The following is a 16,658-nucleotide window of genomic DNA, read 5'->3' on the forward strand; positions in this document are numbered from 1 at the left end:
ATTACAGCAAAGTTCGTAATTGGAAACCGAAACTCAGTATCAAATTAGATCACGTAAAGTTTGCCATCGTGGATCGGCCAAATGGAAGCATTTTCTTTCTATATTTCCTTGGAATGTTGTTTGCTTCAATTCCAATGACCCTTCAGTGTGTGCTAACGACATTGCAAAAGTAATATTCGCATTTATGGAAACCTATGGTCCTTACTCCTTCATGGGCTTTTCCGACAACAACCCATAGTTTGATAAAAGCTGCACTAGAGCAGTCAGCAACAAAAACGCTGCTTATCGTACATGGCGCGCAAATTCTAGTACCGAAAATCATAGAAAACTATTTTCTTCAAGTTGAGTTGAATAGATCAAAACTTTTGAATGCTTTGTACTGAACTTTCAGGACTTCCGTTCATATGCAAAATGGCAAATTCCTCGTTCTATGGTTCTAAAATTGTTTTTGAGGTATGATTAAAACGCAAAAAATGTATTATGTTTATTTAAAACAAAAAAAAAACAAAGAATACAAGATGTTTCAAAAAATATTCAACCTTTCATTTCAACATCGGTGATATCCTTTTTTTGTTTTTCTGTTCCCTAAATAAAAATACAAACTTTTGAATTTTCAAATAAATAGAGGGACTCAAAAATATTGTTATCTTATTATCTTAAGAAAACAGATTATATCAAAACAAAATTGAGAATTTAACAAGAAAATGGATGTGAACAGAACATTTCCTACCATTTGGGAGTTTTCGTAGGATATATATATATATATATATATATATATATATATATATATATATATATACGAGGGTATATAGAAAAAAACACTTACGTTTGCAGGAGATCCGAATGCGTATGTGATGCCATCGTACGGTTGATTAGAAAATTTTCTCGGTGTTATTAATCTCCTTATAAAAGGTGCCAATAATTTTGGATCGATGTCTCTTGGATCTGTAGGTTTTGTCAATACGCTAACAATAACTCCTACTAGCATCGCTACTAACGTTCCTATCATGCAATAGTATAAATAGGACAATCTGTATATCATTAACTGTTCGCTGTAAGACAAAGACAAAATTTTGGAAAATAGAAATTTCCAAAAAAATATTCATCATATGCATAATAAATTACTAACTTTTTACCTTTTAACAATACAGAGATATTTTTGATTGTTTACAGAATTGAGATTTCCAGGAATCGCAATATTCTAGAATGTGAAAATAGTATATAAACAACGAAACTCTAGCAGCCATAGGAGTCTGTGAAGAATTTGGTCGTTTAGTGATTACGAAGGATAGTGATAAGTGTACTGAAAAAAAAACATCATGATGCGATAACGTCAAGTTGTTTAAGGATTTAACATTCAACAGCAAGGGGCGGAAACAAAACGACAAATGATGAATGTACTATTGAAGAAGTTCTTCAGTTCTTCAAGGAATTTAAAAGCAAAGATACGCTTGTACAAATGTAATTCCTGGGTACTAACCAAGAAGAGTTATGAGAAAATATGATTGTGGAAAAGGAAAATGTTTCAGAAACTATTGGGGGCGTGAAAACAGCAGGAGATAATTCATTAGAAAACATTGCATTGATTTATGAAAAAATCTTTTGTTTTAACGACAAATTGAGATATTCTACTGATTTAGAAGCCATTATAGAACTTGATATTGGAGAAGAGTGAGTGATCTTCCGTTGCAACAACTTTATTGATTATTGGAAAATTACTAACTAAGATTGCTCAGTACCTGGGTCTACCTAATGTTAAAGGATACACAGGATATTTTTTCAGACGCTCGTCAGCGGATATTACGAAAATTATACAACACGGAGGATGGAAATCCTGGTAAAGTTAAATAAGTAGTTCATTAAAAAAATAAGGAAAGAATTTCAGAAAACAGTCTGGGCGAAGCCCCTAGATATTACAGCTTCAGATGGAATTAATATTAGAAAAGAAGTTCAAGTGGATATAAGGGTTTCAAAACGGATTCATCATCTTGTTTTTGTACACAAAACTGTATCAGATCTTTTATCAAAGGCTTCCAAACAAGCTAGTTCCAAATGGATTCATCATTTCTAGACTTCAGTTTTTGTACACAAAACTGAATCGGACCTTTTACTAAAGGCTTCCGAACGAGCTACTCATTTCTAGACCTTCGTTTCTGTATACAACTTTATCGAACCTTTTATGGAAGGTTTTCGAACGAATAGTCATTTCTAGACCTTCGTTTTTGTATATATAACTTTAACAGTATTATACTTTTTATTAAAGGCTTCTAAGCGAATTTTTAATTCCTAGACTTCATTCTCCGTACAAAAAATTGTATCAGACCTTTTATAAAAGGGTTTATTGAAAAATAAGGGAAGAATTTCAGGAAACATTCTAGATAACGCATGTAGATATTACAGCTTCAGATGAAATTAACATTATACAAGAAGTTGGAGAGAATGTTTACCCAGAAGATGGATTCACTCTAAATAACTGTTCGAATAATAAAATAATTGACAGTTTTTACAGTAATCAATAAATTATTCTTTGAAACTCAAGCAATTACGTAAAATTTTTACATAAGTACTTTTCATAACTGATATATGGAGGTTATGAAAAATTTGATGTTTCCTAATGTCAAGGCGTGACTCAAAGTTTCACATTTGATAGCGGAATTAATTTATACGAATTTAATATGAAAAATAAATCTATCTATCCATCAGAGCTCCACCAAAAAAGTGATATACCGCAGCGAGCCGAAAATTTGGGACCTAAAACTCAAAAAAAATTCTAAAACGCGAATAACTCAAAAACTATGAGGAATTGGACAAAAAATGTTGAATAATTTGAATCGTGAATAACTCGAGAACTACGAAGAAATCGAAAAAAAATGCTACAGCAATTAATGTACAGCATAAAATTCTCTATTAATTGGTCTTCTAGCATTTTTCCTAACCTCAAAATTTTCATCGTGAAATGGGTTCATGTACTCAAAAATAATTTGAATTTCGTATAACTCGAAAACTATAAATATTTCGACACAAACTACCGGGACACAAATTGTGAAGCACAACAAAAAGGTTTCAATTTTTTCCTAACCTCAAAATTTCCATTATGAAATTAGTTTGAACGCTCAAAAATATTTTGAATCCCGAAAAACTCGAAAATTACGTAGAATTTGAAAAAAGGTACTGGAGCAAAAAATGTACAACTCAAAATTCTCTATTTATTGGTCTTCAAGCGTTTTTCTTAGCCTCAAAATTTCCATTATGAAAAGGGTTTATACACTAAAAAATATTTTGAATCGCGAATAACTCGAAAACTACGTAAAATTTGAAAAAAAGTACCGGAGCCAAAACTGTACAGCGCAAAATTCTCTACAAAAAAGTTTCCTTGGCTTTTGTTCCTAACCTCAAAATTTTCTCCTTAAAATCGGTTTATACACTAAAAATTATTTTGAATCGCGAATAACTCAGATCACGATCAGGTCACGAGATGTCTTCGGAACGTAATATTTAGCGAAATAAACACTCAAGATAAGAATTTACAACGCAATAAGAGACATTAGAAATAAAGGTTAAAATATCGAATACGAAACAGATGTTGGAGATCACAGAACTGAAAATACTCAGGCGGATCTCGAGAAAAACACTACAACAGCGAGAACGAAGCGACAAGCAACATAACAAACGATAGAAGGATAAAAAATGGTCTTCGTTGGACCACGGAATATAGAGCGACCAGGAGTGACAACTTAGAGCTAGGATGAAGTAAGATATCCAAGAAGAAATAAACGATAGATCTATTATGGAAGAAATAAGAAGACAACGACGAATTTATACGATTGTCAAACAGAAACTACGCGCCTAAATAAGATGAAGAATAAGTGCTGACATCTTTAGGTCGAGATCGAATTTTTTGATGATAATTCAGTTTATAATTTACATCTATAGACATCATCCTTAATCATAATAATAAAACTTACTCTGTATGTGTTATATTATTTGTTTGTATTATCACGGGCGAGAAAAAATAGTGACAACCCTCAGTGGAAACCGGTTTTTCTTCGAAAACTAAATCTCCTGAAGCGATTAAACTTTGAGTTGTTAAACAATACCAGCACATGAAGATAAGGGATGCTATTCCTCCGCAAAGCGCGCCCTAAGAAATTTTTGAAAATAAACAGTATTTTTGACAAGAATAAGTACGACCGCGAGATCCACAAGCTTCACAATAATACGATTTATTTTGTAAAACGTTGCCAAAATTTATATAAAAAAGAAAAATTGTTTTATTCATAAATGTCTCATTGAGTACACTAGGTAAACTACTCGTTATTATATTTGAGTGCTGGGCGTTCACAGATGGCGTGGTTGGAAGTTCCTTCCTCATCTAAGCACCAAAGGTATCAACTCTCAATCGTGGTGCCTTAAACTTGGAGATGGTGCCCAAGTTAACCGTCTCTAAGCAAAAAATTAGTCACAAGACGTTAGAGTGAAATGAATGATTTGCAAAACAGACTGGAGACCTCTATATCTACATCTACATTTGTCTTAAGTTAGGTGTTTCCCAAAAATATTTATGTTGATCCCAGTCTGGTGAATCAACCTCGTCTAGTTCACTTTCCAGCATCTGATATCACTGTCTTGAAAGGATATTCTGAACTTGATACCGAAGCGAATGATTCAATGTTATATTTAGTATGTACCATGGTAGGGAAGTGGAAAATGGATGCTAAATGCAGCCACAATCAACTGTATAGAAGAATTTGACATGTGGTTACATATAGGAATGATAAGAATCCTATGTGTAGCTATGCAAGGAAGCAATCTACAACAGGATAAATGCTACTCGTGTTATCAGAAGAAATCGTTACCGAAATCGACATAAATGAAGGGCATATTAGAAAGAAAATGAATAGACAGGGAATAGACAGACAAGAAGTAGGTTGTTTCGTGCTGATTAAGTTTTATCAGTTGTATGATTCAATGTATCGAAGATTTTTACTGCATCTGCATCGTTGGAGCGCGCCTTTGCAGATGACTTCATGATATGGCGTCTACCGAAAAAAGTTTGATAAATAACACCAAGATACGGGAAAGAGAACTACAGAAGATAAATTTGATGATTGAAGAGAAGGAAATGAGGATAAAGAAAACAGTATGTGACCAATATTAAGATATAGAAATTGAACTGAAAAACAGAAGGTGAAAAAAAGAAGAATATGGGATGATATCGTGAATGATTTGATGGATGATTCGATTGGCAGATCGTATTATAAATCAGTGAAGATTAAATTTTCACTTAGATAAAATAATTTGCAACATAAACTACTTACAAATGTGAGAGCTGTAAATGATAATCTTTGTATAAAAAAATTTACTACGCATATTGATCTCGCGGATTTACTTATTGTTGTCAAACATTGAAGAAAAGTTATATACAATCTAATAAATGATGGATATAAAATTTTTTCTTTACCTTTGAGTTTACCCAAGGCAATAATATGCCCATAGCGGAAACACCTAAAGAAGGGCCATTACCAATGGAACCGATACTCATGGACAGCTGCAAAATATGTTATAATATGTGCAAAAACTATATTATGATCGTTTTCTTGGTGGGATTGTGGCAAAATTAAACACCAAATTGTACTAACTCTAATTCATTTCCTAGCTTTCGAATACTTATCGTCTGGGACTCAAATTATGGTCAAGTACCATATAAAAAAATGTATAAAAGTACAATAATAATAAAAAAATTACTTACATTGATTAGTTAAGAATTGCGGTGTTTTAAATTACGTTTTTTCTTTTTAAAACCAACATATTTAACGATTTCAAGTAAATTTAAGACGCCGCAATTCTGAATTGATTATTTTTATTATTATTGTACTTTTATAAATATTTTTATTTAAATTATCAGTAAATCAACTCTGTCAACCATGAGGTATCAATCTTCAAGGTGGGATCTAGGAATCACGAAATAATTTAAGGGAAGGAATTTCCTGGGAATTTTGTTAAGGAAACTCAAATGCCAGGCTTTATCAAAAGCCTTATATAAATGGTGAAATGTCCTGGAAAAGATGTAGATTCTGTTAATTATCTTTCGTAAATGCTTTTCCTCCCTTAATCCAAATTGATCTTTTGTGTTAAGAATTGGTATTAATCAGTTTCCTCCCTTACTACTTGCCCTACTTTTTCAAACGGTCTTCAAAGGTTGGGTTTAAGGCTTATTTCAGCTAAGTTCCACCGAATTGGAGAAGAACCAGTTCTGAGAATTTTGGAGGAAATCACCACTTGGGAACTTGCTGAAAGAGTTTGGTCAAAATGATGTCGAAAGGATATTTCATCTGTCTACCATGAAGTACCAATCTTCAGAGTGGGATCTAAGCATTTAAAAATACTATAAAGGAAAAAATAATCTGATTTTATTAATGTCGGACTTTATCAAAAGCCCCTAACTCACGTCCAGTAACATCCTTCATCTATTGATGCATAGTTAAGTTTAAAAATATTTTGCAAGTGCTTTGGGAATGTGAATAGTATTCCTTTGATACTAATGCACTTGAATTCTCAGGAATTGTTGACTAGAATCATTTTTGAGGTTATTTAATATTCTCTTAAATGTCTGATCTTTCATTTTGTCATATCTTTTATTAAGTTTTAACATCACGAGTGAATGTTAAGAAGCTTCACTGATTGTTTTCATAATTATATAATCCTATGTGAATTCTAATTATTTGGTACCTTAACTAATAACGTTTGTAATTAAAATACTGTTACCTGTAGGACAGTACCCAGTTTTTCAACAACAAATACTAATCCTATGCACACAATTCCAGTACAAATAACTGTGGATTTCATAATGTAGAAACTTTTTTTCTCGGTAAGTTGATTACCAAAAAACGGCTTATAAAAATCTTCTAGTACGATTGCCGCCATTGCGTTCAAACCTGTTGATAGAGAGCTGAAAATAAAATAGTTCTCCACAAATAATCCAATTTAATAGACAAAAATCTAAACGCTCATAAAAACGTTCTAATTTTTGTGTCTTTTCTTGGGACCCAAAAATAACAGAAAAAATTTTTTTTAAATAGTTTTCATTTTATGTAAAAATGTCTTTTTTTTCTCTTAGCAATGTTGTGGAATAGTTTTCTATTGAAGCCGCCTCTTCTCATTCGCATTTTTCTGATGTGTGCATCAACTTGGCAATTTTTGTTGGTCAGAGTTCGCAGAACAAACTTCGCAACAAATCTTTTCATTCCTAAATCTTCTATAAGATCAATAATAGTTTATCTTGAGGGATTCGACAATCTGGATCAATAGTTGTTCTTCCAAAGCACGAATTTGTTCAACTGAATATTCCTTCTGAATGTTAATCTTAGCTCGAGGAACAAACTTCGCAGCAACTCCTTCCCTTTCTAAATCTTCTATGAGATCATTAATAGGTTATCTTAAGTCACTCGACGGTCTGGATCAAATAGTTGTTCTTACAAAGCACGAAATTGTTCAACTGAATATTCCTACTATCTGTTAATTAGAGCTCGAGGAATAAACTTTGCAGCAACCCCTTCCCTTCCTAAATCTTCTATAAGATCATTAATGGTTTATCTTAAGTCACTCGACGATCTGGATCAAATAGTTGTTCTTACAAAGCACGAAATTGTTCAACTGAATATTCCTACTATCTGTTAATTAGAGCTAGAGGAACAAACTTTGCAGCAACTCCTTCCCTTCCTAAATCTTCTATGAGAACATTAATGGTTTATCTCAAGTCACTCGACGGTCTGGATCAAATAGTTGTTCTTACAAAGCACGAAATTGTTCAACTGAATATTCCTACTATCTGTTAATTAGAGCTCGAGGAACAAACTTTGCAGCAACTCCTTCCCTTCCTAAATCTTCTATGAGAACATTAATGGTTTATCTCAAGTCACTCGACGGTCTGGATCAAATAGTTGTTCTTACAAAGCACGAAATTGTTCAACTGAATATTCCTACTATCTGTTAATTAGAGCCCGAGGAACAAACTTTGCAGCAACTCGTTTCCTTCCTAAATCTTCTATAAGATCATTAATGGTTTATCTTAAGTCACTCGACGGTCTGGATCAAATAGTTGTTCTTACAAATCACGAAATTGTTCAACTGAATATTCCTACTATCTGTTAATTAGAGCTCGAGGAACAAACTTTGCAGCAACTCTTTTCCTTCCTAAATCTTCTGTAAGATCATTAATGGTTTTTCTTAAGTCACTCGACGGTCTGAATCAAATAGTTGTTCTTACAAATCACGAAATTGTTCAACTGAATATTCCTACTATCTCTTAATTAGAGCTCGAGGAACAAACTTTGCGGCAACTCGTTTCCTTCCTAAATCTTCTATAAGATCATTAATGGTTTATCTTAAGTCACTCGACGATCTGGATCAAATAGTTGTTCTTACAAAGCACGAAATTGTTCAACTGAATATTCCTTCTATCTGTTAATTAGAGCTCGAGGAACAAACTTTGCAGCAACTCGTTTCCTTCCTAAATCTTCTATAAGATCATTAATGGTTTATCTTAAGTCACTCGACGGTCTGGATCAAATAGTTGTTCTACCAAAGCACGAATTCATTCAACTGAATATTCCTTCTGAATGTTAATCAGAGCTCGAGGAACAAACTTCGCAGCAACTCCTTCCCTTCCTAAATCTTCTATAAGATCATTAATGGTTTATCTTAAGTCACTCGACGATCTGGATCAAATAGTTGTTCTTACAAAGCACGAAATTGTTCAACTGAATATTCCTTCTATCTGTTAATTAGAGCTCGAGGAACAAACTTTGCAGCAACTCGTTTCCTTCCTAAATCTTCTATAAGATCATTAATGGTTTATCTTAAGTCACTCGACGGTCTGGATCAAATAGTTGTTCTTCCAAAGCACGAATTCATTCAACTGAATATTCCTTCTGAATGTTAATCAGAGCTCGAGGAACAAACTTCGCAGCAACTCCTTCCCTTCCTAAATCTTCTATAAGATCATTAATGGTTTATCTTAAATCACTCGACGATCTGGATCAAATAGTTGTTCTTACAAAGCACGAAATTGTTCAACTGAATATTCCTTCTATCTGTTAATTAGAGCTCGAGGAACAAACTTTGCAGCAACTCGTTTCCTTCCTAAATCTTCTATAAGATCATTAATGGTTTATCTTAAGTCACTCGACGGTCTGGATCAAATAGTTGTTCTTCCAAAGCACGAATTCATTCAACTGAATATTCCTTCTGAATGTTAATCAGAGCTCGAGGAACAAACTTCGCAGCAACTCCTTCCCTTCCTAAATCTTCTATAAGATCATTAATGGTTTATCTTAAGTCACTCGACGATCTGGATCAAATAGTTGTTCTTACAAAGCACGAAATTGTTCAACTGAATATTCCTTCTATCTGTTAATTAGAGCTCGAGGAACAAACTTTGCAGCAACTCGTTTCCTTCCTAAATCTTCTATAAGATCATTAATGGTTTATCTTAAGTCACTCGACGATCTGGATCAAATAGTTGTTCTTACAAAGCACGAAATTGTTCAACTGAATATTCCTTCTATCTGTTAATTAGAGCTCGAGGAACAAACTTTGCAGCAACTCGTTTCCTTCCTAAATCTTCTATAAGATCATTAATGGTTTATCTTAAGTCACTCGACGGTCTGGATCAAATAGTTGTTCTTACAAAGCACGAAATTGTTCAACTGAATATTCCTACTATCTATTAATAAGAGCTCGATGAACAAACTTTGCAGCAACTCGTTTCCTTCCTAAATCTTCTATAAGATCATTAATGGTTTATCTTAAGTCACTCGACGGTCTGGATCAAATAGTTGTTCTTCCAAAGCACGAATTCATTCAACTGAATATTCCTTCTGAATGTTAATCAGAGCTCGAGGAACAAACTTCGCAGCAACTCCTTCCCTTCCTAAATCTTCTATAAGATCATTAATGGTTTATCTTAAGTCACTCGACGATCTGGATCAAATAGTTGTTCTTACAAAGCACGAAATTGTTCAACTGAATATTCCTTCTATCTGTTAATTAGAGCTCGAGGAACAAACTTTGCAGCAACTCGTTTCCTTCCTAAATCTTCTATAAGATCATTAATGGTTTATCTTAAGTCACTCGACGGTCTGGATCAAATAGTTGTTCTTCCAAAGCACGAATTCATTCAACTGAATATTCCTTCTGAATGTTAATCAGAGCTCGAGGAACAAACTTCGCAGCAACTCCTTCCCTTCCTAAATCTTCTATAAGATCATTAATGGTTTATCTTAAGTCACTCGACGATCTGGATCAAATAGTTGTTCTTACAAAGCACGAAATTGTTCAACTGAATATTCCTTCTATCTGTTAATTAGAGCTCGAGGAACAAACTTTGCAGCAACTCGTTTCCTTCCTAAATCTTCTATAAGATCATTAATGGTTTATCTTAAGTCACTCGACGGTCTGGATCAAATAGTTGTTCTTCCAAAGCACGAATTCATTCAACTGAATATTCCTTCTGAATGTTAATCAGAGCTCGAGGAACAAACTTCGCAGCAACTCCTTCCCTTCCTAAATCTTCTATAAGATCATTAATGGTTTATCTTAAGTCACTCGACGATCTGGATCAAATAGTTGTTCTTACAAAGCACGAAATTGTTCAACTGAATATTCCTTCTATCTGTTAATTAGAGCTCGAGGAACAAACTTTGCAGCAACTCGTTTCCTTCCTAAATCTTCTATAAGATCATTAATGGTGTATCTTAAGTCACTCGACGGTCTGGATCAAATAGTTGTTCTTCCAAAGCACGAATTCATTCAACTGAATATTCCTTCTGAATGTTAATCAGAGCTCGAGGAACAAACTTCGCAGCAACTCCTTCCCTTCCTAAATCTTCTATAAGATCATTAATGGTTTATCTTAAGTCACTCGACGATCTGGATCAAATAGTTGTTCTTACAAAGCACAAAATTATATTGTTCAACAGAATATTCCTACTATCTATTAATAAGAGCTCGATGATCAAACTTTGCAGCAACTCTTTTCCTTCCTAAATCTTCTATAAGATCATTAATGGTTTATCTTAAGTCACTCGACGGTCTGGATCAAATAGTTGTTCTTCCAAAGCACGAATTCATTCAACTGAATATTCCTTCTGAATGTTAATCAGAGCTCGAGGAACAAACTTCGCAGCAACTCCTTCCCTTCCTAAATCTTCTATAAGATCATTAATGGTTTATCTTAAGTCACTCGACGATCTGGATCAAATAGTTGTTCTTACAAAGCACGAAATTGTTCAACTGAATATTCCTTCTATCTGTTAATTAGAGCTCGAGGAACAAACTTTGCAGCAACTCGTTTCCTTCCTAAATCTTCTATAAGATCATTAATGGTTTATCTTAAGTCACTCGACGGTCTGGAACAAATAGTTGTTCTTCCAAAGCACGAATTCATTCAACTGAATATTCCTTCTGAATGTTAATCAGAGCTCGAGGAACAAACTTCGCAGCAACTCCTTCCCTTCCTAAATCTTCTATAAGATCATTAATGGTTTATCTTAAGTCACTCGACGATCTGGATCAAATAGTTGTTCTTACAAAGCACGAAATTGTTCAACTGAATATTCCTTCTATCTGTTAATTAGAGCTCGAGGAACAAACTTTGCAGCAACTCGTTTCCTTCCTAAATCTTCTATAAGATCATTAATGGTTTATCTTAAGTCACTCGACGGTCTGGATCAAATAGTTGTTCGTCCAAAGCACGAATTCATTCAACTGAATATTCCTTCTGAATGTTAATCAGAGCTCGAGGAACAAACTTCGCAGCAACTCTTATCATTCACAAATCTTCTGATCAGAGCTCCAAGATAAGCCAATACTCGTTACTAGTTGATCAATTAGGACTAGCAAAAAATTCCTACATACGAATAGAACAAGCCACGTTAATATCACAAACTAAAGCGCCGCCTACAATAATGCTATTCGGGTTATTGTTGGGTCCCCATAGTAAATAACCAAAAGTTTCAAATTAATTTTGTATTAAGGCGAATATAATCAACTAATCTCGTTATATAGGACGTACTTATATAAAGTAGGAAATTAGAAAATATTACCTAAGGGCTGCGCTGAAAATACCAGCAACAAATATACCAGGGATTCCAGGAAAGTCTCCTAAAATTTCCATCACTAGTAATGGTAGCAGTTGATCTCTTTTTTTTGCCAACTAAAAGTGTAAAAAGTGTGTAAAACTGTATGACTTCTATAACATAAAAATCACCACAATAAGTTTAAATATAGAAGAAATAAAACTAAATTGACATTTCCCTATGAAACATTTAAAAAACTGCGAAGATAGACCTTGGAGTATCGATTGAACGGAACCCGAAACATAAGATAAAAGTGGACAAAAGCACTAATACCAGAAATAGAAAGATGGACAAAGCAGGAACGAAGAAACTCCATTTTTTATTTACATCTCGGGCAATTGCAGCTATCAATGTTTCACAAAAAATCGGGAAAACTACAATACAACTAATAGAATCGTGAAAATAAACCTAAGGAAGCAAAAAGATGGACAAAACGTGACAGGGGATCCGATTTGCGTCTAGTGAATGGTGTGAAGGAAAAACTGTCACTTAAATAAACACCTTGATGGAATAACAATAAGAAACATCGTCGATTTTAGGTTCTATGGAAGATAGAGTACTCGAGGCTTCGGTTTGATCGAAATTTAGAGCTAAGAACTAACCTAGTAAGTAACCTATCGAGTTGATGAGTTCAAATAATCATTACAAGGTAGTTAAAGTGTTAATTGTTTGTATCAGATAGTGTTTAAACCATCAGAATAGAATACAAACAGTACAAAAATACTTTCTCGAAATACAGATGATGTCTTATAAGTGAAATTGAAGAGATAGACACCGTGAATGAGTGAACTATACAGCGTTGATTTAATCGTTTAAATAGTGAAGATCTGACGCTTCAAAATCGCTCAGGTCGATGTTGAAGTTGCTAGGGAAGCAGTTAAGAATCAATCTAGTATCATCAGTCGCTGATTATTGAATTCCCTTGGACCATCAAATTATCATGTAAGATCTAGCCGAGATCCAAGCGAAACAGTTACCAAAACCCGTTGCAAATAGAAACCGATTCGAGCGGAAAGTCTTGTTGGGTACCTGGTGGAATTGAAGGTTTAGTGAAGCTCAAAATCTTTTTAAATGGTCGAGCTATTAATTCCGATATTGTGGACAATTGATGCAAACGTAATAATGCACCAAAGCCGAAAGAATAGTTCCACCATGTTCTCAAAGAGTTGGCTGAAAGGCTTTCTTTTTGTATCCTATATTATGAAAAAAATTTTTAATGGAAGTTTCTTTAAATTTATAATGAATGTATTAAACAAGAAGAGAAGAAAAAAACTAGAGAAGGAAAAGCTTCGGAGAACTGAATAGTCACTAATTAAGATCGCGGTAAAACATGGAAAAAGTTTTTGGCGAGTATTCATGTCTTAGTTCAAATTTATCGACCCAAATTCTGATAAGCCTTGCTAAATGTCTACATTATTCCGTTATAAATAGTTTCCAAGTCCCTGTTTTCATTTCCATTGAAGAAAAGACATTTTCGCATCACATAAATGAGGAAAAGCTTTCGAAAAAAAAATTAAAGAAGCTCTCTTACCTTTGTTGTTAACGGATCACATTTATCGTACGTGGCGTATATCAACAAACCGCAATAAGAACAAAAACCCATTAAAAGTGTAATACCAACAAAAAACGCCCATAAAGCTCTGAAAAAATGGTAAAAATTCAATATCCGACTCACGAAGACGTTAAATAAAAATGTCTGTTTATTTAGAACCAATCACCTTTTAGAATGTTTCAAAGATGGCAGCGACAGGTATCTCTGTATCATATTTTGATTAACGCCTGTCGTTTGAACGGTCATAAAAGCACCACCAATAACCAACGCCCATATCGTATGTCTCGCCAATGGATCTAAATCGAAACTTTTTTTGCTTTATTTATTTTATCCGTTTATTCGCATCGCTTACTTAGGTCCTTCGAGTCTGTCGCTATTCCAATTTCGTTTAAAAACCGTTTCAAAACCACCGGCGTGTAAAGTACCTTTAACCATTACTAACATCAATGCTCCGAACATGAGAACTAATTGAATCACATCGGTCCATACTACTCCTTTCAAACCTCCCTGGTATATTGGAAAAAATTATTATTAGTGCACTGATAAACTGATTTGTGACGTCAAATAGTCCCTGATCATCTTTGAAATAGAATTAAGCTTCTCAAAAGAGTAAAATTTAATTTTTTATAGTGATTTGTACAAAATATATGACTATTGGGGTTACTTACTAATGACGTGTAAAATATACAAAACGCACACACAGTAGGGGTTATTAAATGGACGTTAATTCCAGTTACTGTGAAAAAAAAATAGATTTTTTATTTATGGAACATGTAGGGGGGGTCAACACAAGCTTAACACCAAATTTGTGGGGTTGTTGCTTTTGTCCCCCGGCCGCCAAATTGGAGAAAAGGGTGAAAACACGTTGCTAGCGATATCTTCAAAACTTTTAATCATACAAAAAATTTGTTGAGACATATTTTGTAGTAAATCGTTTTGTCTACAATTATGTGTATATAACGTTTTTTCATAAATTCAAAATTCAAAAAGTTATAAGCAAAAAAGTGCCAGACAAGCCCTGACTAGATAGAACAAGGGAAAATATGAATTTTAGGTACAAAATTAGACGAGGAAATATACAAAATTATATTTGAGAATGGATGAAGATTCATTTGAACAACTCTTAACGAAAATGAATCATGAGATACTGTCGAATATCTTGTTACTAAGTTTTTCCTTATGCCAGTAATATGATCTACGATAGTATGTAGTACAAATTTTTATTTCTTTATTCATTAGTTCTCCAAGAAATTTTCAATAAAAAATTACAATTTATGATAATTTTCTTCAGAATGTCTCTTTATAGCGAACGTGTTTCTTGGAATATACAACTATCTAAAAATCTAAATATCTCCTAAACCATAAATTTTATCGAGTTAAACAAAGAGTATCTTTTTGTTAAAAAATCGATTAAAAAATTCGTTTTTTGTATCTTTAGATTGTACAGGTTGTCCCTGTAAAAGTTATATATTGTTAACCATTGGATATAAGCCGCCACTGGCCTTCAGATAGTAGTGTAGAATTATTTAGCTCAAACACACCATATAGACATACTTAATCATCTATTAAAAATTCATAAAGTTCGAATGTATAATTTAGAAAATATATTCGAATAAAAGTTTTGATTTCGCAAATTTGAAGACCTATAACTCAGGAACGAGGGATCTTATGAGAGAATTTTTTATATCACATCATTGATTTTACGGCATCAAATTTTTTGCATCCAGTCCCGAGCAAAACAGAATGTTTTTTTTAAACTATGTGAAGGTCAAAGTGCGGGCATGTGATTTGCCCAATGCCTTGATCATTTTCTCATTTGATTACCCCACGATTGCCCCGACTGCAGCAATTTTCATTAGAAGAGGTACGGCTGTGAGACATCAATCAATAAAAAGAAAAAAGAACCGAAAAGTGTAAGAAGAAATACTTTAAGTAGTATATTGAAGTTAATTCCCTAAAATCCATGCATACACTTTGACCTTCAAGTAGTTCAATAAAGGCTTTCTCCACTATTATAATTAATATTTCTCAATGACCTTGAAAAACTATATACACAAACTAATCGTGAAATAAACCTTCAGGATACCAAAAGAACTTCGTTAACAGGCGTAACGTTTTTTTTTTGGTCACAGTGTATATATAATATTTTTTTTGTTTTTCTCACCTTGGTTAAAAGCTAGAGCAGGAACGTATATGACCAAAGGTAACCACGATAACATTTTAATAGTGAATAGAAGAGATCCAAACAAACGTACAGTTTTGCTGAACCTCCTTTCGTGATACTGAAACACAAATTATAATTGATTGATATAAATACAAAAAAAAACTATTCATTCTTTTTAGTAGAACTGTTTATAACCTCTACAGCTCGACTTCTAGTACCAAACCTCAAATGACCTTCAGAATCTATGCTGACCTTTAAGAGGTCCTACAGGAGCATTCCTCACAAAATATCCAATCAATCCCTTCATGAGGTTATTTGATAAAGCAGCAATTTTGATCTTAGTACCTACAGCTCGGTTTGCAGTTCCGAACCACTAGTGAATCTGTGCTTAGTGATGGTCTACAGTTCGAATGTTACGCTTAAAACCCATCCTGAGGTTCCATCCTACGGATTTTGGAACTGAGATGTCCTCCAGAATCCGAAATTGTTGAATCACATACCAAGAACTCATGGAATTTCTAGATTTTTATTCTCTCTGTCACTTAAAACGCTAAATTCTTATATGGATGACTGGAAATATCACAAGGTGTCAAACTTCTCAGGATTTCCCTTCCTCCAGATGCCACTGGAACTGAATTAGTTCGTGTAGTAATCCAATGAGCCTAGCTTGCTCTAAAAGTTGTGACAATTCGAAGAGTGTTTTTCACTTTGATTCACCGCGACTGGAGCAACAACAAGTACCAAACCAAACATCCCCATCATCTCCTACGACTTAGATCACAGTTGCAACAATTCCAGCTTTCCT

The 16,658-nt window shown here is 33.7% G+C and overlaps 1 protein-coding gene across 1 annotated transcript in view; it reads right to left on the reverse strand.

Annotated features, from left to right (window-relative positions):
* Positions 1-472: 472 nt before the first annotated feature.
* The window catches only part of LOC130449992 (sodium-coupled monocarboxylate transporter 1-like), a 29,096-nt gene continuing 12,910 nt past the window's right edge, over positions 473-16,658 (reverse strand). Inside the window, exons 4-14 of the mRNA XM_056788151.1 lie at positions 15,854-15,971; positions 14,358-14,425; positions 14,042-14,196; positions 13,856-13,996; positions 13,669-13,777; positions 12,105-12,214; positions 6,766-6,949; positions 5,462-5,548; positions 3,966-4,141; positions 827-1,052; positions 473-585 (exon numbers count right to left, since the gene is read on the reverse strand). Of these exons, the coding sequence (XP_056644129.1) occupies positions 535-585; positions 827-1,052; positions 3,966-4,141; positions 5,462-5,548; positions 6,766-6,949; positions 12,105-12,214; positions 13,669-13,777; positions 13,856-13,996; positions 14,042-14,196; positions 14,358-14,425; positions 15,854-15,971 (1,425 nt within the window). The 3' untranslated portion in view covers positions 473-534. The remainder of the gene's footprint in view (positions 586-826; positions 1,053-3,965; positions 4,142-5,461; positions 5,549-6,765; positions 6,950-12,104; positions 12,215-13,668; positions 13,778-13,855; positions 13,997-14,041; positions 14,197-14,357; positions 14,426-15,853; positions 15,972-16,658) is intronic.

Source organism: Diorhabda sublineata, chromosome 10 (genome assembly GCF_026230105.1).
Source record: "Diorhabda sublineata isolate icDioSubl1.1 chromosome 10, icDioSubl1.1, whole genome shotgun sequence".
Taxonomy (NCBI): domain Eukaryota; kingdom Metazoa; phylum Arthropoda; class Insecta; order Coleoptera; family Chrysomelidae; genus Diorhabda; species Diorhabda sublineata.